General features: G+C 34.0%; 1 protein-coding gene across 2 annotated transcripts in view; it reads right to left on the bottom strand.

The window, feature by feature from the left end:
* Positions 1-18,357: 18,357 nt before the first annotated feature.
* Positions 18,358-27,619, bottom strand: part of LOC149800412 (protein phosphatase methylesterase 1-like) — an 84,856-nt gene continuing 75,594 nt past the window's right edge. For both annotated transcript variants that reach the window (XM_089960052.1, XM_089960051.1), the window contains exons 15-16: positions 21,760-21,827; positions 18,358-19,141 (exon numbers count right to left, since the gene is read on the bottom strand). In XM_089960052.1, the coding sequence (XP_089816178.1) occupies positions 19,123-19,141; positions 21,760-21,827 (87 nt within the window). In that variant the 3' untranslated portion in view covers positions 18,358-19,122. The remainder of the gene's footprint in view (positions 19,142-21,759; positions 21,828-27,619) is intronic.

Genomic DNA, 27,619 nt, shown 5'->3' with positions numbered 1-27,619 from the left:
AAATTATAATCATGTCTGAACCGCATTGAAACTGACATAGTTGTAACAAAAACTGTCACCTAGAATAGACCAAACTGAAATTATAATCATGTCTGAACCGCATTGAAACTGACATAGTTGTAACAAAAACTGTCACCTTGTCTAGAACTAACTGAAATAATAATCATGTCTGGACCAATTTTAAACTGAGCTAGTTTAAGTTAAAATTGTCATCTTGCCAGGACCAGATTAAAATCCATGATAATCTATAAGCGTGACACGAGCTCAGACGTGCAATAAAATACTCAAATGTTGCGCGAAAATTATTAAAGACGATTTGGAAAAATAATTAATTGATTAACACTATACTTAGTAAAATTTAGTTATACATATTATTGTGGTTTAATTTAATGATATACAATACAAATGGGTATACGTGAATATTTATGCTCGGGCTCTTGACCTAGAATAGCTTTTCTTCAATTTGTTACAAGTCTAAAGGTGTACATATAACCGAATGTCATTTGTTTGTATGCTAAAAGAGTTATAACATGTTCCGAGAAAAATGGGTTCAATTTTGTGCTAAGACTATTCGTATGCACTTTCGCTAGCGGCACCTCTACAGCTGAAGATGTGCAAGTCCTTAAAGTATCTGTTGACACCTCTTAGCCCCATCCCAGCACATATAGCTGGTTAGGACTTAGTGATACCCTGGTTTTCCAAAATTATGATGTGATGCGGGGTTTCCCTGTCCTCCCATTTGGTGTTAGTTGTATTGTTAAATAAAAATAATAATGATTTTTATAACATAAGTGTAATTGCGTCAGGGTTACTCTTTGCTTTGTTCACCAAATTAAGGAGTTTTTAGTTATCCCGCTGAAAGCTTGGGTGGTTATACTCTCTTCCCTTTGCCTGCGCTGGCAGTGGGCCTGATTTATATCTTCCTTTGCTTAGAACTTAGGATAGTAATAGTCCCCTTTAGAACTATTGAGTCCCGGAGGTGGGGGTTCCTCTCCCTTAATTCACATTGTTCAGTATAACTGAGTGACTTTTCCAGACTCATTTTGTCCTTGTTTTGTGCAAATAGTGAGTACTTTGTTGTTAAGTGTACCCTTTGTTCGGACAGCTCTATCTAGATCAACTCTGTACTAGTTGTTTTCTAAACCTAATGTGTGAAAATAAATTTGGAATAAATATATTTAAGCCAAATAAAAATATTTAGTGTTGAAATTAAAAAGGTGTCTAAATGCTTTTTGTTGTGTCTGGTGAGTGCATGTCTTGTGTTTGGTTATTTAGGATGAAGTTGATCGGTATGCCTTAGCATATTGTTGACCAATTACGTTGTTTTAATGTATGTATTGTATTATTTGTTTCGTGAACCTTAGCGCCGAAACACGAATAGTTCGCAGATTTGTCGGTTTTTCTGTTATGGAAGAATTGCGAAATTTGAATTAAAATTGGATAAGGAAAATTTGTATAAGGGTGTACGATTTGAATGCCAGTTACAGAGCTCTCGCATGTAACCTTTCCTTTGAATGCTCATCTTATGGGTAGCTTGGTTATCTAGAGAGCCCTGTTTCTGTTATTATTGGGAAAAAGCATCTGCTGTAGTTCAGAGGTCTTGTTGGGATATAGGTGGCAAAGATGACTATGTAGTAATCAAGAAGATTCTCCACCTCAAGGGTTATTTTCAAGATAGCTCACCTAGTAGCTTTTCCTATGAGAGGGATAGAAAATGTTCATCACATGGAAGTGATGGAAAACATGGGTTCTTTTTATGATATCACACACTTTTTGTGGCTCTTCCCATGTGAAGGATTAAGTTTTCCTCACGCAGAAGTGACGGAAAACATGGTTTCTGGGGCTCTTGAAGCTAACACATCTGTAGATGGCTTTTCCAGACGTAAGTTAATTATACTATTAGTTGTTTAATTATATTTCAGTTATCCTAACATTTTGGTGCCTAGTTTAAATTGCTATGAGTATAAAATCTGTTACATCCTTATATAGGTTTTTATCATTAATCGGATTTGTATATAAGAGGGAAGGCTTCAAAATATCCTAACTTGTTAGTGATTTTTTGTATGATTTTATTTCTTTGTGTTTCTAGTTTCTTACAGTATAAAATTATGTCTTTTGTTGTCAAATTCTTATTTACATAAGGGACACGATGGGTTGGTTTTGATATTCTTCGTCTGGAAGGCTTTTTTCCCCCAGTCCACCATGCATCATGTAGGTATTCCAATAATTTTGCTTGTATTTTAGTCCTTTAACGTTTTCCACATTTTTTCAAACATCTTTCCATTTTAGAGTGGATTTTTTAATTTCTATTTTATTTGTGGGTACCTGAGTCTTTCTTATAGTAAATCACATATTTCTTCTTGATTTTTTTGTGGTCCAGATTTTTTTAATCAGTGCAACGGTTTGTCAATATATTTCAATAGGGGTTTTTATTGTTTCAATGAGTTTGTTGTTTTTATGGATTTCCTGTCTGTTAGAAATTAGAAACCCAAACTAATGTAAATAAATACCTTGCTAATAGTATACTGGATCCTGTGTAAGGTTTTTGAATCTATCAATATCATTAGCTGTTTGTTTAAGTTTTAGATTTGGGATGCTCGTTCCTCCTTTTCTTTTATCTTTTTGTAGTGTGAAGTTAGAAAGTTTACAGATTTTTCCATTCCATATGAAGTTTAACATTAAGGATTCAATTTTGTTAATGTAAAAAAGTTAAAAGTCAGTTTCATCAAATTCATAACAAATTGAATTGTAAAGATAAGTCTTTGCTATCTGCACTTTTTCTAAAAGTTTCAATGTCTATTTTTCCAAGTTGTTATGTGTTTTGTATTTTATTTTTAATTTACGTAAAGTTTAGGCTTTTGCTGTTTTCTCCTTTTTCCGGAAAGTACCTGAGTGATTTCCTCTCCAATTTCCTATAAGAAGAATTTCTATTTTTGTCATGATTTATTTGTGAACTTGAAGGCCGTAAAGGTTGTATTGTTTGATTAAATATTGGTACGATTGATGTGTCTGATGAAGTTGTAACAGTCATCATCATGTTGAAAAGTTTTACATTCTCTTTTGATGTCTGGTACTTTTATTCCATTAATATTCTTATCATTTTGAATTGCAATGTGTGATGTTTCGATTCCCAGTACATACAAAAGCATTGACAAGGGGCACCCCTACCTAATAGATATGTTGACTGGGGAGGGTTGAGTTTTGGCTCAATTTGTCTATGCCATTGATTAAATACTTTTGTATAGAGTTTTGACCCATTGTATGAAATTGGGTCCAAAGCCGAATCTGTGAAGAATATGCATATTAAAGTTTAGTTCTAACATATTGAATGCCTTCTCTTGATCAAAGAGAATTAGTGCACCTGGTAAGTTGTTCGATTCCATATAAACTATTATTGTTTTTTTTTTTATGGACAGTACATTAGTTTGAATGTTTCTTCCTTCTCCACGTCTGGTTCATTATTATGATTTCTCCAAAAGTTGATTTTATTCTATTTGTCAGTATTTTGCTTAATATTTTGTAATCTAGATTTAGTAAAGATATTGGTCTCCAATGTTTTTAAGTCAGTTATCTCTCCTTTGTCTTTGTAGATTAAAGTTATTATACCAGTTCTCATGCTTGCTGACATTTAGTTTCTTATTGTTTTATATTGATTTTAGTAAGGGTATTAGAGGTTCTTTGAATTTTTGATAAAATTCTGCTGTCAGACCATCAAGATCTGGAGATTTACTTTTGGCTGATTCATTGATTGCTATTTTTAAAATCTCACTTTCAGAGATTGTTTCATCACATTCAGGTTTGGTAGTTTCATTTATTTTTGGAATGGGCAGATTATTGGTATAGTTTGTTATAATTTGATCAGGAATATTTTGCGATGTGTATAATTTTTCATAGTATTTTTTATATGATCTAGTATAGCTCTTTTCCTTTTTTCATTATTGTTGATTTTTAGTTTTGTTAAGCTTCTCTGTAAACCTTTTCTAATTTCCTCTCTGTTGTAAATCTTCTTTCCTATATTATAGATGTCCTGAAATAGTCCTGCTTTTATTTGTTCACCTTTTGTGTGTATTTCACTTAATTCTTTTAAGGTTTCCATTGCTTTGTTTATGATTTCTATATTCATGGTGGGGTCATATATTATCTTCTGACATTCTCTTTCAATGATTTTTATAGTTTTCAGCTTGTATCTGGAATATTTTCGACTAATTCTGGATAATTCTTGTTTAAATTGGTCCCATAAATGCTATACCCTTGTAAGGTATATAAGAAATTTATTATTTCCTATTGATATTCAGGAAGGTTAAGGAAATAATTATCGAGTTTTTAATGGCTTTTTCCCCATTTATTTGACGATTGTGACTTAATTTCTAGTGTTATGGACCCGTGTTCTGCTATTTGATCTTGTAATATTGCACTGCTAATAATGTTGTTTTGTATTTTATTGGCTACATAAGAGTGATATATTCTTGCAGCCGAATTTCCCGTAATACGTGTATATTCTACCTTGGTCGGGTGTAAATATCTGAAAGTATCAATAAGATTATTATTGTGACTGAAGCCATTCATGAGAAGTATCGATTTCTTTTGACATTGGCATATACCAATTTTTTCTGTCAATATCGTTAGTGACCGAGTTAAAGTCCACACTTATTACAATGCTATCTAGATAGAGTATATGGTTGTAGATAGTTTGTTAATCTGCAGATAAATGGTATGTTTCTATTCCTTCTTGGTGGTACATATATGTTTATTATATTTTATTTATTTTTATGAATAAGTCTTCATTTTAATTCAGGTGGAGTTGGTAACAGTTTCCAATCATTATTAATTATTATTAATTATTAGTCCCACTCCTGATTTTAGGTTGGTGTCATCTTTTTGTGAAATAAAAATTGAATTAAGCTTCTATGTAGTTTATTATTTTCTGTTGTATATTACGTATTTCTCGAATACATATGACCTTGCTAGTTCTATTAGATATTAGGCTCTTTTAAAATAATAATCCATTTATGTTTATTGAGAAAGTATTTTTATTCTTTCTTGCTATTCTATTTTTCATAATTTTTTTAATGTATATTCCAGTTTTTTATTTTATTTTGGGTTTGTACTATTCAAAGTAGTGATAAATGTTATACAATTTTTGTTTTCTCATTATTTTTCTTTGTGTGGGGTGATGCTATTTGTTGTTTTCCTCGTTTTGGCTTTGGCTTTGTTTTGTTTATCTTCTCCTTTTGACTGTTGAGTCAATTTTTTGCGAGCATTAGGAGTTGTCTTTTTGTTTGGGCTTGTGGGTGGCATTTGGTACTCCTGTTTGTTTTTGGTTGTGGTCTTCATTGTTGGCATGTGATGTAGTTTAAGTACTGGGTTGTTGATTAGGTGGTGTACAGGTTGTCTCATTTGATTCTTTGTTTAGTGCAAGTAATATTTGCAGTATTTGAGTTCTTTTAGCAACGCCTTACTTTTTTGGTCCCTGATGAGAATACCTGGTCTTTTTTTGGTCACTTGGCCTCCTTTTGACGAATTAGCTTTACTTTTATTTGCTGCCTTTTTTTATTTTGATTTTGGGTTGGGTGTTGCTTCAGTATCTGACATGGATTATGTTTCCATCGCGTTTTAATGTTGTGCTTGTTCATTTGGTGGTGTGTTTTGCGGTGTTGGTGTCTTCGTTATTGTTGTTGTTGTTGTGTATGATTGTGGTGTTTGTAGTGGAGGGTTAGGTTCTAGAGGTATTGGCTCTTCTTCTAATGTCATGTCTACTATGTCTTCTATATCTTCTATGCTTTGCATGACTGCTTGTGCATATGCTTTTATGGCGGGTTGTGTTTGTCTCTAGATTGTTTTGTTGTTATCATTGTTGCCTTGGTTGTTTGCAGTCCCATATCTTATGTCCTACCGTTCCACAATTGACACACGCCCTTGACATGTGGAAATTATAGTACCCTGTCTGGATGGGTATCACGTAGATTTTGACATGCTCGGGAGTTTTTGGGGCATCCATTATATCCACCTAAACAACAATCTATCCATTATGTAAGCCAGGGAAGGCTCTGAAAGTGTCCCTTTGGACACTTGAGGATTTGACCCTAGCTCTCGTTTGAAAACCCTCCTGGAAAACTGCCAGGGGGTTTCCCTAGGGAATCTGGATACATAATCTCAGCAAATTTCTTCTCTATTAATCTGGTTATTTAAGGGGGGCGGGTCATCTTTGCCACCACATCCCCCAGCAAAAATTGCTCTTTTTTGGGATAAAGAATAATTACCCCTCTCCCAATATTATAGAAGGTTTCCAAGTTAGAGGAATTTATTCCACTTGCTGCTTATGCGGCTAGTATAGTGAAGTCATTAGGCCTGTCAGAGGCCTGTATGTCCGATAGGTCAATTGTTTGAGCCCAAAGAGCCTGCCTTTTTCAACTTACTCCTCTTCAGTGCAGAAATACTCCTTGACGAAGTTTTCCCCAGTAACAAATTTAGGAGTTGTTGCCAATGTAGGCCTTAAGTGCATGAAGGGCTAAAGAGTTCTGAAAAGAACTGTTGGTACAACAAAACCTCTATTTCAGTAATTGGGGCAGTAAAATTTTAAATTGCTGAATTATTGGATTGTTAAATTTAAAATTTAATCTTGTTTGTGTGCAAAAAAGTTACCTTCCTTTTAATCTCTGTATTCACAAGTGGGAAATCTAGGTTTCCCCCTTTACCATAGCCAGCCATCCTTGTTTTTTATTGTGTTCAGGACTGCTCACTGACAAGATGTTCCATAATGTAACGATTTAGTCTTACAGTGAGGCATTTATACATCATCTGAGCGCTGGAAGCATTCGGTTCTTCCCATCGAAAGCACTTTGCATGTGTAGCATAGGATAAACCGAACTCACTATTTCGAAATCTTTGTACAATATACATAAATCACCCTTGGGTATTGTTATTCACAAAAAAATGAAACCCGAGTACATGCATTTAATAAATAAAAGGATTTATACAATTCCGTGACAGCATACATATATATGATATTGAACAGCATTACAAATACCTTCAATTATGTTGGAGGTGTTGAAAATTCTGAATATACTGTACTGATGTTGTGAACAACAGTAAACAAATTAAAATTAAAACAAAATGACCTAATAAAATAGTGGTCATATTATTAAATCCTATTATCCCCATAAAGTCCCATTACCGCCTTATAGCTATGACTGTGTTGATATACCATAAAAACCATGGTCTTGTGTACATGCATAGTCTATACACACACGTGCACTGGCATTTTCAATAATGTATTTAACTGTGGTTTTCATTTCCGATTAAATAGTATGGTAGAAACTTAACTACTACCTAAGCATATTGTTAAGATGCAATACTAACTCTCCCCAAATCTCTCTCTCTCCGCAATTACTTCAGATAGTATTTGGTCTAGAATTCAATTTGTCCATCTTATCACAATATATATTTCTTAAAAGCATAAGTTGGTATATGTCTCACCTTTGGATTGTCTAGATAGCTAAGAAGCAAACATGCATGAAAACAAAATGTAAAACGTTTTGAAAAGGAGCTTTTGGAAAACATTTCTTTCCTGCCCTTAATTCATTATTATTATTATTATTATTATTAAGAAAGATCTTACACCGGTCGAACATACACTCTCAACCACAGTAAGAAAGAAAACAAGTGCCCCTGATTAGCACAAGTCAGCTAAAGTGTTTGGCTTTATCCTTGGAATCTTGGTATTGATGATTCTAGTGTTCGGAACCATCGTTCTGTCTCATATCTGGATTGTATTCCTTCAGCTTGTGAAACTATTATGTGAAATAAGAGATATGATCTGCCGTTGGAGTGCGCAATATGAAAACTAACTAGAATCTTCAGTAAGATGCTGCCCTAGACAAGACGATGCTTTTCAGATTATTTGTTTGCTTCTCTCCACTTGTTACTTGATTTCCTGATTGTTTCAATAATTTCAATATTGTAAAAGAATAATAACATTATCTTAGAGAGAATTTTATAGTCTTTAGAAATGTAAATTAAAGCTGAGTAAAGACTTAGATGAACTGTCAATATATTAAAATATTTGAATTACCTCTTTTGGGTTCGTCATTTTGCTTAGTTTCCATTCCATGCCAATTTCCATATGCCAGTACGTTAATGCCTGACTATTCAGTTTTAGTGTACAAGAAGCTAACCGTGTTTGTAGTGCACTATTTTCTTCATAAAAACCATATTTCATGTTTAAATCATGAGTGTATCTTATATTGGTTTCATAAATGTGAATACAAATATAAAATCAAAAAGAAAACAATCAACTTATCAATCTGCATATGTGACTGTGAACAAAAAGAATCGTAGAACAATATTTTGTAAAGGACACACTCGCAGGGATGTGAGGAGTTCATTCACTCGGTCAATACACAATTGCTGGAGCATCTGGTAACTCCATTCAAAGTGTAAATATGTGCATTTGTATGTGACATAAATAAAATATATGCATTGTATGTATGCTGTATCAATGATATATGACTCGTATAAATTTTCATTACAAGAAAACCCATCAAGCCATGTTTCTTTTTAATGGAAATTAAATAATCTTGTGGTATATCATTGCTACAGCGCACATACACTACGCACACACACATACACACACATATAGTGAGAGAGAGAGAGAGTACTATTAAAGGTGGGTTGTATGCAGTTTTGTTGCCCTCTGAACTTTCTTGTGGGCAGATGAAAGGGTTGTGGACAGATGGAATCCTGCCTACAAAGCACGTCATCCTTTTCTGTGCTCTTGCCAGAAATATCAATAAAATGAATGCATATTTCCTCTGTTGAATGTTAACTATCTGACAAACATTCATTTCAAAATAAATGACTGCCTTTTTCCTATTTATTTACGCTTTCTTCAGTATTAAATTGAATTGAATAACATAAATTTTGAGGTACCTCCCATCGTGTGCTAACATTTCTTGTGCAGTAAAGAAAAAATGGATCGACCCGGAAGTAGTATATTTCAAATTTATTGCCCATGATTATTGTGAGGGATCTCAACTGCCAGGGAAGAGGGATGTGGGGAATGAATAACCAGCCTATGTCACCTACAAGCACCATACATATATAATATTTATTATTATATCTAAGAAGTTTTCAATGATGATAATTCTTAACATAACTTATAAGGAGTGAGTTGTGGTATGTCTATTACTGGTTTGAGCCCAAACTATAAGATGATTGTGGCTGTCATTAAAAATGCAAGTGCTACCATTTATTTTAATTCTGACTTCATATTTTCACAAATTCACTTAAGTTCATATTATATGTTGCGGCATTTTCTTCTCTCACTCTACCAGTAATAAAAAAAAGCAAAAATGGTATTTACTTGGAATGCTATTGATTGTATCCTGGACTCATTGGTTTTGATGCAATGAAGCACTTACTGGCAATTTTCAGAAATATAACCCTTTCATAGTGATACTTATCATAAATATAACCCTTTCATAGTGATACTTATCATAAGTATAACCCTTTCATAGTGATACTTATCATAAATATAACCCTTTCATAGTGATACTTGTCATAAATATAACCCTTTCATAGTGATACTTGTAATAAATATAACCCTTTCATAGTGATACTTGTCATAAGTATAACCCTTTCATAGTGATACTTGTCATAAATATAACCCTTTCATAGTGATACTTGTCATAAATATAACCTTTTCATAGTGATACTTGTCATAAATATAACCTTTTCATAGTGATACTTGTCATAAATATAACCTTTTCATAGTGATACTTATCATAAATATAACCTTTTCATAGTGATACTTGTCATAAATATAACCTTTTCATAGTGATACTTGTCATAAATATAACCTTTTCATAGTGATACTTGTCATAAATATAACCTTTTCATAGTGATACTTATCATAAATATAACCTTTTCATAGTGATACTTGTCATAAATATAACCTTTTCATAGTGATACTTATCATAAATATAACCTTTTCATAGTGATACTTATCATAAATATAACTCTTTCATAGTGATACTCGTCATAAATATAACCTTTTCATAGTGATACTTGTCATAAATATAACCTTTTCATAGTGATAATTGTCATAAATATAACCTTTTCATAGTGATACTTATCATAAATATAACCTTTTCATAGTGATACTTGTCATAAATATAACCTTTTCATAGTGATACTTGTCATAAGTATAACCCTTTCATAGTGATACTTGTCATAAATATAACCTTTTCATAGTGATACTTATCATAAATATAACCCTTTCATAGTGATACTTGTCATAAATATAACCCTTTCATAGTGATACTTGTAATAAATATAACCCTTTCATAGTGATACTTGTCATAAGTATAACCCTTTCATAGTGATACTTGTCATAAATATAACCCTTTCATAGTGATACTTGTCATAAATATAACCTTTTCATAGTGATACTTATCATAAATATAACCTTTTCATAGTGATACTTGTCATAAATATAACCTTTTCATAGTGATACTTATCATAAATATAACCTTTTCATAGTGATACTTGTCATAAATATAACCTTTTCATAGTGATACTTGTCATAAATATAACCTTTTCATAGTGATACTTGTCATAAATATAACCTTTTCATAGTGATACTTATCATAAATATAACCTTTTCATAGTGATACTTGTCATAAATATAACCTTTTCATAGTGATACTTATCATAAATATAACCTTTTCATAGTGATACTTATCATAAATATAACCTTTTCATAGTGATACTTATCATAAATATAACTCTTTCATAGTGATACTCGTCATAAATATAACCTTTTCATAGTGATACTTGTCATAAATATAACCTTTTCATAGTGATAATTGTCATAAATATAACCTTTTCATAGTGATACTTATCATAAATATAACCTTTTCATAGTGATACTTGTCATAAATATAACCTTTTCATAGTGATACTTGTCATAAGTATAACCCTTTCATAGTGATACTTGTCATAAATATAACCTTTTCATAGTGATACTTATCATAAATATAACCCTTTCATAGTGATACTTGTCATAAATATAACCCTTTCATAGTGATACTTACCATAACTTTAGAAGAAAAATATTTTATCACAATAACCAAGGACCGTGATGAATTTTCTTATCCTCTTCTTGGCATGTTTTGAACCAAATGACCTTTTGTGAAGTTCATTTTTTATGTTAACCATTTTGATGCAGTTCACTGCAGTCCATCTCTTCCTTTGACAAGTTCATATATGCTTTGATTTAAAATATATATTGCAGAGCAACATCGATAGAACATGGAAAAGTCGTTTAACTTGCCATTCCTAATACTTTTCCCATATTTATCACAATTTTTGTTTTGGAACAGATTTTGTTGGAAAGGCTGAAAGAATAAAATTGGGACAAATCATGATGGTATTATAATAAAATTGTTTACTTATAATAAAACAAATACTAGATTTAGTGTACAACAGCTTTGCAATAATTAATTGGCATTGTAAATTAGTACTAATATTAGTGCTCTTACTCCGACCTCAACCACAACAAATCAAGTTGAGGCTACAACATTGTAGCTAATTGTGAATATGCAGAACCCCAATTCTTGAATGTACATGTAGGTTTTGTAACTTCAAAACTGTTTTGCATACGTCATAACTTATTTCTCTAAAAGTGAAAATAATTAGAGACAGAAGACATTTAGAAAGAATACATTTGTTAAAATAAGTTAAATATCAAAATTAGTATAAAGGACATTTGAAAATTGACCATTAAAGTAAAATTACCTATTTTTGAGAAAAAATCCTAATACATGTACATGTACTTTTTTTTTAAATAAGCAAAAAGGTAGAGGATGCTGATTTATGGAATATACCATAAAAGTGTGTGTTTCATGTTCATTCCCCCAAATTAAAATACCCAAGAACCACCTCAGAAAATCAGTAATGACAGATCCATGTAAAACACTATGCACAATTCTAAGTGTTGCAGATGCAGTTATCAGCTGTGTCACATAGCCAACACATGTTGAGTAACAGACTGGATGCTTGTTATGGCAGGAATTTGATTTGCCCTGTCAGAATAGTTAGTAAAGATTTTAAGAGGACTTCCTGCAGTGACTGGAAAAAAGAGAATTCATGAAATGGATTATTTTTTTCATGGTATTAATCCTTGTTTCACTTCATAAATAATAATGATATGACTTTTGACAAATCTTTTTGTCTGCTTGACTCAATGTTGATCGGTGTAAACAAATGCTGAGGCTGTGACATCACTGACAGATGTGCCCTCTTGAGAAATGGGTATTTATTACACTACGTCAAAATTGGGTACTGTCATAATAGGAAGTGGAATGATATATAATACCCCTTTTTTATGGCAGATACAGTGAATGATTCCAACACGCATAGGTGGGGGAGAAGAAACACATATGGAAAAGGCTAATTGGAAAACAATTACTGTTGGTGGTCAGTAATCTAATCCCAGTATTTTTGCACATGTTAAGTACATGAGCTATTGGTAATAATCATGACATTTCTGAATCAATCGATTGGTAAAAGTCATTATTTACAAATCCTAGTTTTGGTAGGACTACATGACACTTTTTTTAGTTGAGGGAAAAATTACAGATTGTATCTAAGTTGGACAGCAGAGGGTGTTCCAGTTTTATTACACAATCTATGATCTTGCCACATACAGGAACAAAACCCAGCAACTGGAAATTACTCTGTGAACTGTACACCATTTTTGTGCCAGATTTCATAGAAAATTGTCATACACTGTAATCATTTGGCAGAATGAACCTATTCACATTATGGATATAGTGTCTTATTGTTGTCATTTTATTGGAATATGTTAAAATGTAAGGTTTTTACTTTTTGTTTCCAAACTTGATATTATGGTTATCAAAAAGAATAGAAAAAATGCTAGCATAAGCTCATTTTGCACTTAATATAGACAGGTTTTAACATGTCCCCATTTACTTTGGTAGTGGCTGAGAGGTTGGAGTGCCAGACTAGTGATACTTGGGTTGATGGTTTGACTCCTACTCAGATTAACCAGGTTGGCTGTTATGAGTCTCTAAGCAAAGCACTTTACTTGCATGGTCTTGCACTAAATCGTCTAAATATGATAGTGTGCCTTTTAGCATAATTTCAAGCCAAGTGACTTGGGTAATTTAGGATCTTCATTCATGGCAGCTAAAGAAATATGACTTTTAGTAGCTTCAGTAAGGAAAAAGTCTGCCAAATACTAAAATAAGATTTTGCCAAATAATTAAAATAAGAAAGTATTTTCTTTTTTTTATCTTGATTCCAGGTCTTGTTTAAATAAATTCTTATGTTCTTTTGGTACTGTTTTTATAATGGATAAGAGTTGCCAGGTTGCATTTTCTTTTTCTTTTTAATAATTTCCTACTATTTCTTACTAAGATAATTTGAATATTTCATCCTTTCAGAGCTTTACATTGAGTGTACAAGTACCATTTTCACATCATTTCTTTGTTAGAAAATAAATTTTTATGTTCAGAGGCCCACTTTGTGCAGCATGGAATCATCCTTCTACCCATTAAATTTCAGTTACTGATTTATTGAGATAACCTAGTACTTTCTCTATTTGTAACAATTTACTATTGCAGCCAAAAATGTCATAAGATTTTGTACTAAGGAAATGACATGACATATACTTCAATAGTCTAGGTCATTCAGATGTTTGCTTTGTGTCTGCCTCTCTGCATCCACATGCAAGGTATATTAGTCTTATTGTCCAGGTACATTATTATCTTCATTTGTTTATATGCCACTCAAAGACCAATAAAGTCCTGTTTCTAAACACTTGTTGATTTAAAAAAATCTAAGATGTTCTATCCCAACTTGTATCTGATCTGATTTCAAATGGACTGCAGTCTGCTTATTGCCCTCATCATAATGATATGGCCTTCTGAGAATAGTTAATGACCTTCTCTCTGCTATGGAAAGATTGCAGTCTTCTCCCTTTTTGACTTGTTTGTGGAATTCGACACAATAGACCAAGATATATTACTTCACCATCTCCAGCATGTATTTGGCATTCATGATACAGTTGTACTATGGTTCAAGTTCTACTTAGTCAGCAGGACACAAATTGTGTCATTAAGTGGAAAACATTGCAGCCAAGTTGGTCTTTGTTTTGGTGTTCCACAGAGATCTGTTCTTGGCCAAGGTCTCTTCATTACATACTTGGCTGCTCTCAAACGTCATACACTGAAGTCCAGTGTCTCACCAACTAAATGCTGATGACAAATCTAGGTACAAGTTGAGGTTACCATCCAAGGTGTAGAGAGGTGCATTTCTGGCCAACTAAATGCTGATGACATATCTAGGTACAAGTTGAGGTTACCATCCAAGGTGTAGAGAGGTACATTTCTGGCCAACTAAATGCTGATGACAAATCTAGGTACAAGTTGAGGTTACCATCCAAGGTGTAAAGAGGTGCATTTCTGGCCAACTAAATGCTGATGACAAATCTAGCTACAAGTTGAGGTTACCATCCAAGGTGTACAGAGGTGCATTTCTGGCATGAAGATATGGATGCCACATAACAAGCTGCAGGTGAATGACAGTAAAACTGAAGCCATCTTGATCACCATGCACAGACTTTCTCATTTACAGCCTTTACCTCAAACAATATCAGCAATACCAACATTAAATTTACAGTTAGTCTGAAACCATGGTGTCACTCTCGACAGTACGCTCTCATTACCATGTAATAAACATATGCAAGGCTGCATATCTGGAGCTGAGATGCATCAGCTCCATTTGCAATTTTCTTTTGGTCGATGCCATTAAATCAATTATATGTTCCTTATTGTAATTCCTTTCTATCTGGTTCATTTCAGTATCTACTACAGAAACTTAAATTAGTTCAAAACACAGCAGCTTGGACGATCCTTAGAGTATGAAGAAATATGCACACCTCCCCCTTAGTCTGTAACCTTAACTAGCAACCCATTTGATCCAAAATTTAACAAAAAATTCTGCTCAGTATGCTATAATTTTATTGACTGCATCCAGTCCAATATAACTATCTGACCTCATCAACTGTCTCCAGTCCAATATAACTATCTGACCTCATCAACTGTCTCCAGTCCAATATAACTATCTGACCTCATCAACTGCCTCCAGTCCAATACAACTATCTGACCTCATCAACTGCCTCCAGTCCAATATAACTATCTGACCTCATCAACTGCCTCCAGTCCAATACAACTATCTGACCTTGTCAACCGCCTCCAGTCCAATATAACTATATGACCTCGTCAACCGCCTCCAGTCCAATATAACTATCTGACCTTGTCAACTTCCTTCAGTCCAATATAACTATCTGACCTCATCAACTGCCTTCAGTCCAATATAACTATCTGACCTTGTCAACCGCCTCCAGTCCAATATAACTATCTGACCTCATCAACTGCCTCCAGTCCAATATAACTATCTGACCTCGTCAACCGCCTCCAGTCCAATATAACTATCTGACCTTGTCAACTGCCTTCAGTCCAATATAACTATCTGACCTCATCAACTGCCTTCAGTCCAGTATAACTATCTGACCTCATCAACCGCCTCCAGTCCAATATAACTATCTGACCTTGTCAACTGCCTTCAGTCCAATATAACTATCTGACCTCATCAACTGCCTCCAGTCCAATATAGCTATCTGACCTTGTCAACCGCCTCCAGTCCAATATAACTATCTGACCTCATCAACTGCCTCCAGTCCAATATAACTATCTGACCTCGTCAACCGCCTCCAGTCCAATATAACTATCTGACCTTGTCAACTGCCTTCAGTCCAATATAACTATCTGACCTCATCAACTGCCTTCAGTCCAATATAACTATCTGAACTCATCAACCGCCTCCAGTCCAATATAACTATCTGACCTTGTCAACTGCCTTCAGTCCAATATAACTATCTGACCTCATCAACTGCCTCCAGTCCAATATAGCTATCTGACCTTGTCAACCGCCTCCAGTCCAATATAACTATCTGACCTCATCAACTGCCTACCTCGTCAACTGCCTCCAGTCCAATATAACTATCTGACCTTGTCAACCGCCTCCAGTCCAATATAACTATCTGACCTCGTCAACCGCCTCCAGTCCAATATAACTATCTGACCTCATCAACTGCCTCCAGTCCAATATAACTATCTGACCTCATCAACTGCCTCCAGTCCAATATAACTATCTGACCTCATCAACTGCCTCCAGTCCAATATAACTATCTGACCTCATCAACTGCCTCCAGTCCAATATAACTATCTGACCTCATCAACTGCCTCCAGTCCAATATAACTGTCTGACCTCATCAACTGCCTCCAGTCCAATATAACTATCTGACCTCATCAACTGCCTACCTCGTCAACTGCCTCCAGTCCAATATAACTATTAGACCTCACCATTTTTGTACACCCCATCTAGAAACTTATGCTCCTCTTCCAGCACTCACATTTTCATTGCTCAGCAGTGTATGTGTGTTAAGATGAAGTCATAAAGACAAAATTATTTTGCTTGTCAAGTGAACTATGAGGAAGGAATCGCCCACAGATCTTAGACACATGGACACTGTTTTCTCACTCAAGAGTGCTCTTAAAACTCACCTAACCTAATACAACTACAAGAATGGACTTAAAGACTAACTGTTTAGTTCAGCATTTGTTTGCTATGTAAGTACCTGGTGTTTGTTTTGTAATTTTGTCCTTGTGTATGTTTGTATGTGTTATCTAATATTGTAAAGCACTTAGAGCTTCAAAAGATTAGGCACCTCACTAAGTCCACATTATTATTATTATTATTATAATTATTAAAAACTTTAACCACAACATCAAATCTAAATGCAGACAACACAAACACATGCACACACACTCTAGATGTGATATTTTGGATCACAAAAAATGTTGATGCCAAACTGCTGACCAGACACTGGATGTGTATTGCAAGTAGTTAATGGGTTGTACCTGCATATAATGCACTTAAAATCTGCTTATCATCACACTCATCGGTTTCCTTGTTGTTCAGTGGATAATGTGTCTGACTCATAATAGAAATGGTTCAGGATTAAATCCTACCATTGGACCAGCCTGGTGTCATAAAATGTAGGTGTGTCATCAGGCAAGGTACTTTAAACCCACTGCCTTGGCACTAAACTGTCATAAAGTGTAGGTGTATCATTGGATGAGGCACTTTACTCCCACTGCCTTGGCACTAAACTACCTATTTATTTTACTCCCATTGCCATGGCACTAAATTGTCATAAAGTGAAGGTGTGTCTTTGGGTGAGGCACTTTACTCCCACTGCCTTGGCACTAAACAACCTATTTATTTTACTCCAACTGCCTTGGCACTAAACTACCTATTTCTTTTACTCCCACTGCCTTGGCACTAAACTACCTATTTCTTTTACTCCCACTGCCTTGACACTAAACTACCTATTTCTTTTACTCCCACTGCCTTGGCACTAAACTACCTATTTCTTTTACTCCCACTGCCTTGGCACTAAACTACCTATTTATTTTACTCCCACTGCCTTGGCACTAAACTACCTATTTATTTTACTCCACCGCCTTGGCACTAAACCACCTATTTATTTTACTCCCACTGCCTTGGCACTAATCTACCTACTTATTTTACTCCCACTGCCTTGGCACTAAACTACATATTTATTTTACTCCCACTGCTTTGGTACTAAACTACCTATTTATTTTACTCCCACTGCCTTGGTACTAAACTACCTATTTATTTTACTCCACTGCCTTGGCACTAAACCACCTATTTATTTTACTCCCACTGCCTTGGCACTAATCTACCTATTTATTTTACTCCCACTGCCTTGGCACTAAACTACCTATTTCTTTTACTCCCGGCACTAATCTACCTACTTATTTTACTCCCACTGCCTTGGCACTAAACTACATATTTATTTTACTCCCACTGCTTTGGTACTAAACTACCTATTTATTTTACTCCCACTGCCTTGGCACTAACCTACCTACTTATTTTACTCCCACTGCCTTGGCACTAAACTACCTATTTATTTTACTCCACTGCCTTGGCACTAAACCGCCTATTTATTTTACTCCCACTGCCTTGGCACTAATCTACCTACTTATTTTACTCCCACTGCCTTGGCACTAATCTACCTACTTATTTTACTCCCACTGCCTTGGCACTAAACTACCTATTTATTTTACTCCCACTGCCTTGGCACTAAACTACCTATTTATGCTGCTGGACCATAAACACCAACAAAAATCTTGTAAAGATGAAGCTTTGCAGCAAATGTGGTTGAAAAAATATTTGTATACCAGCCAATGAGGTACATTTTTATTTAAGTCAATAATGTAATTCATATATAGATGATCATCCAACTATTGCAAGAAGTTGTAAAGGTTTACAGTTCATTTGTTCAAACAAAATACTGCTGATGCTTGAGTGCTTAATGACTATTTTGATGCCTATTTCTTAGTCATCTTGCAAAATCTGCTCCAACTCACATGACATGTTTTAATATGAAGCTTTTAAAATAATTCAGTTTAAATAAAAATTTGAAAATGTGGAGGCAGATTGTACATTTATGGCTACATGGATTTTATGACTCCTTGCCTTTATGGTACGTTATGCAACACATCCTTGCCTTTATGGCATGTTATGCAACACATCCTTGCTTTTATGGCATGTTATGCAACACATCCTTGCCTTTATGGCATGTTATGCAACACATCCTTGCCTTTATGGCATGTTATGCAACACATCCTTGCCTTTATGGCATGTTATGCAACACATCCTTGATTATGAAATAAACAAAGAAGACCTCCAAGAACTAACATAAAAAGACATTTCATTTCAGTCTTATTTAACTAATCCTTAAAAAGTTATATACATAATGTTCTTTAATATAATAGGTGACATCACACAACACTTTCTGGCTGATAATAATAAACACTTCAATCACTGAACATAAAATCAGAATCAACACACATCTATTAGTGTTGATGAAAAGTTCAGTCGATGAGTATATAATTACTGTCAGCGCATGTCTATTACTAATGATGAACAGTCACGGCAAAAGTGTCCTCAACAACCGGGGAAAATCCTGCAAATAACAAGAGAACAATATATGCCCTGTTATGAATGGTTTGTATGCAGTCCATATTTCCTACTGATTTTTACTTCTAGTCCTTTTTTAAAAATAAACATACAAAATTTTTTACTTTGTTATATACGTGTTTATAGTCCATAAAAAATAGACCCATAAAACAATAAATCATCTTTTCTTCAATCATTAAAAAATCTTTAAAAAAGACCAAGTCACAAGAAATATAACGTTAAGCATAGACTTGTACTTTAATGAATGTGTTATCAAAATTCTTTATCTCATTCCATGCTATAACAAAAACCGAAAAGCCTACTAATAAGCCCATTATGAGTTATCACATTGGTGATTGTTGGACTAAAATAATGTATAAAGGAACACTTGACAGAGGACTAATCAAATTTGTTTGTATTTCATGAAAATGATGGATCATTTTGATGCTTATTAGGTATCTGTAGAATCACTTACTGTCACAAAAATGTCATAAATCTGAAGTGTTTAGATAAAAAGACATCCAAATGTACCTATTTCCACCATATTTAACAGACAAGAAGTAGGCCATGGACTCCAAGTTGAGCCCACCCCCAAGTTTTTTTGGACATCAAGATGTAGCCACCTGCCAATTAATTTAACTCTGTGGCCAACTGTAGACATCAAGATGTAGCCACCTGCCAATTAACCTAACTCTGTGGCCAACTGTAGACATCAAGATGTAGCCACCTGCCAATTAACCTAATTCTTTGGCCAACTGAAGACATCAAAAGATAGCCACATACAAAGTAACATAAGTACATGCCAACAGTAGACATTAAGATGCATCCACAAGCCAAGTAACAAATCTTTGTGGCCAACTGTAGACATCAAGATGTATCCACATTCTAAGTAACATGATTCAATGGCCAACCGTAGACATAAAGATGTATCCACATTCTAAGTAACATGACTCAATGGCCAACTGTAGACATCAAGATGTATCCACATTCCAAGTAACATGACTCAATGGCCAACTGTAGACATCAAGATGTATCCACATTCCAAGTAACATGACTCAATGGCCAACTGTAGACATCAAGATGTATCCACATTCCAAGTAACATGACTCAATGGCCAACTGTAGACATCAAGATGTATCCACATCGCAAACCAAATGTACTTGAAAACTTTACATTACAAATTTCAACATTGAAGCTAATATAGGTGTGCATGGATGTAAAGACAATTGCAGAGACATTCTGATGGATGTGTGAATAACATACATGCCAACCATTAAGCTTTTGGCGTAATCATTGCGCTTTTTCACTAAATTATGCCTTACACGTAAATGTATTTGGATTACACATCTTCGGTATGTCCCAAAACAATAATTTGTTTTCTTATTTTTATTAACATCCCATTAATCTAACAGACCAAGAAAAGACGGCTTCTTCATAACTACAACATAAGAGTACGCTTGTCCATAGCCTTGCATGCACTTTCCTAGCAGTAGTATGTTCTATTTATAACAGCTGCCCTATTTCCAAGAAACATGCTGGTTTTAGTGTCAAACTTTTGACCTCGGTTTCTATTTATATCAGCTGTATGGCATAGTTAGGAGAGAACAGATTGGTTTTCTAGTTTTTAATCTTTGCTTGCAGATTCTTTGTTGTAATTCATATCTGATACAAAACCAGTCTGTGGATATTTGGCGCTAAAAGTCAAGTCAGATTTATTCTAGTAGATGTGTGCGTTAGAGCAAAAATGTTATTGAAATAATTTTACAGATGGATTAGAAAAAGATGAAAAACTGATTCAAAGATGAATACATGAATTAAATAATACAGCATTCCATTCTAGGGCAGCTTAACACCCACTGTAGGCTGTGTGGAAAGGATTTTAATATTGGTCATGGTGGTAAACAAAGAAACCTTGAATTAGCTTGTTTTACAAACTCCAATACTAAGGTAACTTGTAACTTCTTTCTTTTTAAAGCAGAATTAATAAATGCAGAGGTGTTATTAAACGAGTTCTTAATAGAACACGGACTACCCGTGTAACCAAGCACATGGTTCTCTACTGGTGTGCAAAACATTCATAATCTCAGCTGGTACATAGTGTTTTGAACTGCAGCATAAGACTGTTGCTTTTTAAAGCTCCAAGTGCTATATATGAAAATTTCAAGCAGTAATTGATGTTAAAAGACCAGAAGGGGTAAATAAATCATTGAATTTTATCATGTTATATGTGGATTACTCTTTTTCTGCTCAGATTACTCCCACATGGATTACGCTTTTTCCTCACCATGGGTTGGCATGTATGGAATAAGCATATGACAATGTACATAGATGCTTAAGTGATCAATCTGGTAAACTTCTGACAGGGTAAGCTTGAAAAAATTATTTGGCATCTTCAGCTGCACGTCCAAACTTTACCTGCTAAAAGAATGATCTACTGTATATTTTATTATTACACAATCTTTCTGAATATTCATAATAATCATGGCTTAAAAACTTGGCCAACACCAATCAAGTTTCATTCACAATATCTTTGGAAACTTAGTTTCAGAAATTATAAAAATCTTGAGTATATTAAAATTTTATGACAAGCAAATTAGCAATAACAACAAGAAACCATCCTAATACCTTTGAAAGTCTGCTGTTGGAGTTGCCACTTTGTACCGAACCATAAATGATGCCAGACAGTCAGCTACCTGTAATGAAGTGGAAAAAAAAAGTGAAATTGAAATTGTTTCAAATTTTTGTGGTGTTTAAAGCTATGTGCTTTTCTGATTTAATTTTCTGTGAACTTAATTTTTGTATTTTGGAAGAGGTACTAGATTACCACTAATGAAAGGTTCTAGTGGTATCAAAGATGGATTGGGGAAGAGTTCTATTGTGCCACTGATGAAGCATACTAGTGGTACCAAAGATGTATTGGAGAAAAGTTCTACTGTACTATTGATGAAACATTCTAATGGTACCAAAGATGAACTGGAAAAAAGTCCTACAGTACTACTGATGAAACATTACAAAGGTACCAAATATATATTGGAGAAAAGTCCTACAGTACTAATGTTGAAACATTCCGAAGGTACCAAAGATATATTGGAGAAAAGCCCTAGTGTAATATTGATGAAACATTCTAGTGGTACCAAAGATGTACTGGAGAAAAGTCCTACTGTACTATTGATGAAACATTACGAAGGTACCAAATATGTATTGGAGAAATGTCCTACTGTACTATTGTTGAAACATTCCGAAGGTACCAAAGATATATTGGAGAAAAGCCCTACTGTACTATTGATGAAACATTCTAGTGGTACCAAAGATGTACTGGAGAAAAGTCCTACTGTACTATTGATGAAACATTACGAAGGTACCAAATATGTATTGGAGAAATGTCCTACTGTACTATTGTTGAAACATTCCGAAGGTACCAAAGATATATTGGAGAAAATCCCTAGTGTACTATTGATGAAACATTCTAGTGGTACCAAAGATGTACTGGAGAAAAGTCCTACTGTACTATTGATGAAACATTCTAGTGGTACCAAAGATGTATTGGAGAAAAGCTCTAGTGTACTATTGATGAAACATTCTAGTGGTACCAAAGATGTACTGGAGAAAAGCCCTAATGGTCCCAAAGATGTACTGGAGAAAAGCCCTAGTGTACTATTGATGAAACATTCTAGTGGTACCAAAGATGTACTGGAGAAAAGCCCTAATGGTCCCAAAGATGTACTGGAGAAAAGGTCCTATTGCTACCATAACTGTTTCATTGTTCATGGGATGTTTAAGTTTAAATGTTGCCACATACAAAAAAGCTGAGTAAATTAGTGAGCTGGCAGGATATCATATAAAATGTGAATTGACAGGATATCAGATAGATAGTGAATTGAGAGGGAATCAGATAAATAGTGAATTGACAGGTCATCAGATAAAAGTAAATTGAGAGGACATCAGAAAAATAGTGAACTGACATGGTATCAGATAAATAGTAAATTGACATGACATAGATAAATAGTGAATTGACAGGGTATCTTACAAATAGTGAATTGATAGGACACAGATACAGATAGTGAACTGACAGGACATATAAAAAGGTGAACTGACAGGACACAGATAAAATAGTGAATTGACAGGACCTAGATAATAGTGAAATGACAGGACATAGATGTAAATACTGAATTGACAGGTCATAAATAAATAGTGAATTGAAATGAGACACATAAATAGTGAATTGACATAAATAAATAGTGAACTGACAGGACAGATAAATAGTGAATTGAGAGGACATATATAAATAGTGAATTGACAGGACATAGATATAAATAGCAAAATTGACAAGAGACAGATATAAATAGTGAATTGACAGGACATAGAAAATAGTGAATTGACAGGACATAGATATAAATAGTAAATTGACAGGAGACACATAAATAGTGAATTGACATAAATAAATAGTGAACTGACAGGACACCGATAAATAGTGAATTGAGAGGACATATATAAATAGTGAATTGACAGGACATAGATATAAATAGTAAATTGACGGGAGACAGATATAAATAGTGAATTGACAGGAGACACATAAATAGTGAATTGACATAAATAAATAGCGAACTGACAGTACACAGATAAATAGTGAATTGAGAGGACATATATAAATAGTGAATTGACAGGACATATAAAATAATGAATTGACAGGACAGATATAAATAGTAAATTGACAGGAGACAGATATAAATACTGAATTGACAGGACATAAATAAATAGTGAATTGACAGGAGACACATAAATAATGAATTGACATAAATAGTGAATTGACAGAACATAGATAAATAGTAAATTGACAGGACAAAGATAAATAGTGAATTGACAGGACATATAAAATAGTGAACTGACAGGACAAAGAAAATAGTGAATTGAAGGACATACATATAAATAGTGAATTGACAGGAGACAGATATAAATAGTGAATTGACAGGAGACAGACATAAATAGTGAATTGATAGGAGACAGATATAAATAGTGAATTGACAGGATATAGATATAAATAGTGAATTGACCGGACATAGATATAAATAGTGAATTGACAGGAGACAGATATAAATAGTAAATTGACCAGACATAGATATAAATATTGAATTGACAGGAGACAGATATAAATAGTGAATTGACAGGAGACAGATATAAATAGTGAATTGACAGGACATAGATATAAATAGTGAATTGACCGGACAGAGATATAAATAGTGAATTGACAGGAGACAGATATAAATAGTGAATTGACCAGACAAAGATATAAATAGTGAATTGAAAAGAGACAGATATAAATAGTGAACTGACAGGAGACAGATATAAATAGTGAATTGACAGGACAGAGATATAAATAGTGAATTGAAAAGAGACAGATATAAATAGTGAATTGACAGGAGACATATAAATAGTGAATTGACCAGACATAGATATAAATAGTGAATTGAAAAGAGACATATAAATAGTGAGGTGACAGGAGACAGCTATAAATAGTGAATTGACAGGACATAGATATAAATAGTGAATTGTATTGGTTACATAGTTTAGTTTTAAAGTAAAGTCTTGTTCATGGCAAAATCATCTGATTTCTAATTAAAGGTTTCATTTAATATGTTGAATGGCATCCGTGTAGTCATCCAATTTAATCAATATGTGGGACCAGTTTACTGCAAAATGTCTCATCTATCAAACAACTTTACTTGGCGAATTGCTGAATTACTGAAAATAATTTAATGATATGGGCTGGAGGCATTCCCCCCCCCCTTGTCAAAAAAGGGGGAGTAAAACAAAAATGAGGGGAAGGAGGAAATGGCCATAGTTCAACATTTACTTCAATATCCATCTATCTTTCTTCCAACTCTGTTATAATCCTACTGGAATCAAATCTTTGAAAGATGTTGCATCTAGTTTATAAGCATTGATCTGTTGATTTTTCTGAGCTTAATTTATTCCTTATCCATGTATGAATCTTGTTCTGTATTGAAAACCCTCTTTCATTCTTTGCTGTCTGAAGGGGCATATACATAGCTAGCTCAGCCAGCTGGAACAAGTTTAAAAACTTTTTCTTCATGGTTGTTGTGCAATTTTCCACAGCACATGCATACGGTCTTTTGAATACATGTCTCTAAAATAAAATTTTCCACAGCACATGCATACTGTCTTTTGAATACTTGTCTCCAAAGTAAAATTTTCCACAGCACATGCATACTGTCTTTTGAATACTTGTCTCCAAAATAAAATTTTCCACAGCACACACATATTGTCTTTTGAAAACATGTCTCCAAAATAAAATTTTCCACAGCACACGCATACTGTCTTTTGAATACTTGTCTCCAAAATAAAATTTTCCACAGCACACGCATACTGTCTTTTGAATACTTGTCTCCAAAATAAAATTTTCCACTAACTTGAGCTTTGCCAAAATGAACTTTCTTGAATATGCACTCTACTGACTACAATGCCAGATTTACGTTTCCATAATACTGTATTAGGATTTCAAGTTCATTAATGTCATAGTCTACTTGTTCAAACAGAAGTATTTTGATCAAAAAAATATCTTCAATTAATTTCATTTTTAGATTATTATTTACTAGAATTATCATAACTTTTATGCTTGGACTATTTGGTCTTGTAGCACATGATCCTTCAGGGCCAAATTGTGACCAGGAAAGAAATTAAAATGGTATTCTACATTTAAATTATATTTTAATTTGGTTTATATGTCTGCCTTTTCTACATTTATTTTGAAAACATTAAATAATGATGATCATGTTGTCTGTTTTTGTCAATCCAGCATGTACATTGCATTCACTTCGAACACCATTTTTGGGTTCAAAATTACTCACAGGTATCTCCATTAACACTTTCCCAGCTCCAATAATCTGATATACTTCCCAACTGTAAAAGTAAGTTGCCTTCATCATTATGGTCAGTCAGTATTTGCCAGTCAAAATCATCATCTAAAACTGAACCATGCTCGGAATCATGCATTTGTAAAACTTCCATTATGCATGGTTCAAACTACGACAGATTGCATGTTAAAGGGCCCAATATGCTATTCAAGTTAAGTTCAAACAAGCATTTATGTGAAGCCAAAGAAATCAGATGTGTATATGTGTGTGTGATTTGGATTTTTAACGTAGCTTTAACAATTTTTCAGTCACATCACTATGATGTCTGTAAATTCATACTAATTTTACATGAATCATGTGATCACACGCCCTGGAAGCATGTCTGTGACAGCTGTCAACACTAAGGATTTACATTTGGGAACTAACTGAAACATGAGAGTGGAGTGTTTATGAATCTCGGCTCTGGTAGCTAAACCTCAGTGTATGATGCTGAAATGTGTGTGCTTTGACAATTCATCAATTATGACATGGTTCATTTATACTTGTATACTTTATTTCCTTTGCTTACCAACATAACAATATATAATACATGTTAGCATAGTGATTATGCTTCATAATTCACTCCCAACCAAAAACAAAATATTCATAAATATCTTCTATGTATCTAACAACAGGGCATCTCGGTTTTAATAACAATGGTAAATATTAAATGAATATAATTGTTATTTTCATTACCAAGATAATGTGCTAATAATCACATGACTCAACTGTCATTTTCATTGGGTAGCAATCACATGATTGAACTGTTATTTTCAATGGGTAGCAACCACATGACAGAACTGTTATTTTCATTGGGTAGCAACAACATGACAGAGCTGTTATTTTCACAGGGTAGCAATCGCATGATTGAACTGTTCTTTTCATTGGGTAGCAACCACATGACAGAACTGTTATTTTCATTGGGTAGCAACCACACGACAGAGCTGTTATTTTCACAGGGTAGTAATCACATGATTGAACTGTTATTTTCATTGGGTAGCAACCACATGACAGAACTGTTATTTTCATTGGGTAGCAACCACATGACAGAGCTGTTATTTTCATTGGGTAGCAACCACATGACAGAACTGTTATTTTCATTGGGTAGCAACCACATGACAGAGCTGTTATTTTCACAGGGTAGCAATCACATGATTGAACTGTTATTTTCATTGGGTAGCAACCACATGACAGAACTGTTATTTTCATTGGGTAGCAACCACATGACAGAACTGTTATTTTCATTGGGTAGCAACCACATGACAGAACTTATTTTCATTGGGTAGCAACCACATGACAGAACTGTTATTTTCATTGGGTAGCAACCACATGACAGATCTGTTATTTTCATTGTGTAGCAACCACATGACAGAACTGTTATTCACATTGTGTAGCAACCACATGACAGAACTTATTTTCATTGGGTAGCAACCACATGAATCAATTGTTATTTTCACTATGTCGCAACCACATGATTGAACTGTTATTTTCAATGGGTAGCAACCACATGATAACTGTTATATTCACTGTGTAGCAACTACATGACACAGTTGTTATTTTCACTGGGTAGCTAC

The sequence above is a fragment of the Sinohyriopsis cumingii genome, chromosome 5 (assembly GCF_028554795.1).
Source record: "Sinohyriopsis cumingii isolate HCF-2022 chromosome 5, ASM2855479v2, whole genome shotgun sequence".
NCBI classification, from domain to species: domain Eukaryota; kingdom Metazoa; phylum Mollusca; class Bivalvia; order Unionida; family Unionidae; genus Sinohyriopsis; species Sinohyriopsis cumingii.
The sequence above is the reverse complement of the archived record's forward strand: the minus strand, read 5'-3'. Positions and strand labels throughout refer to the sequence as shown.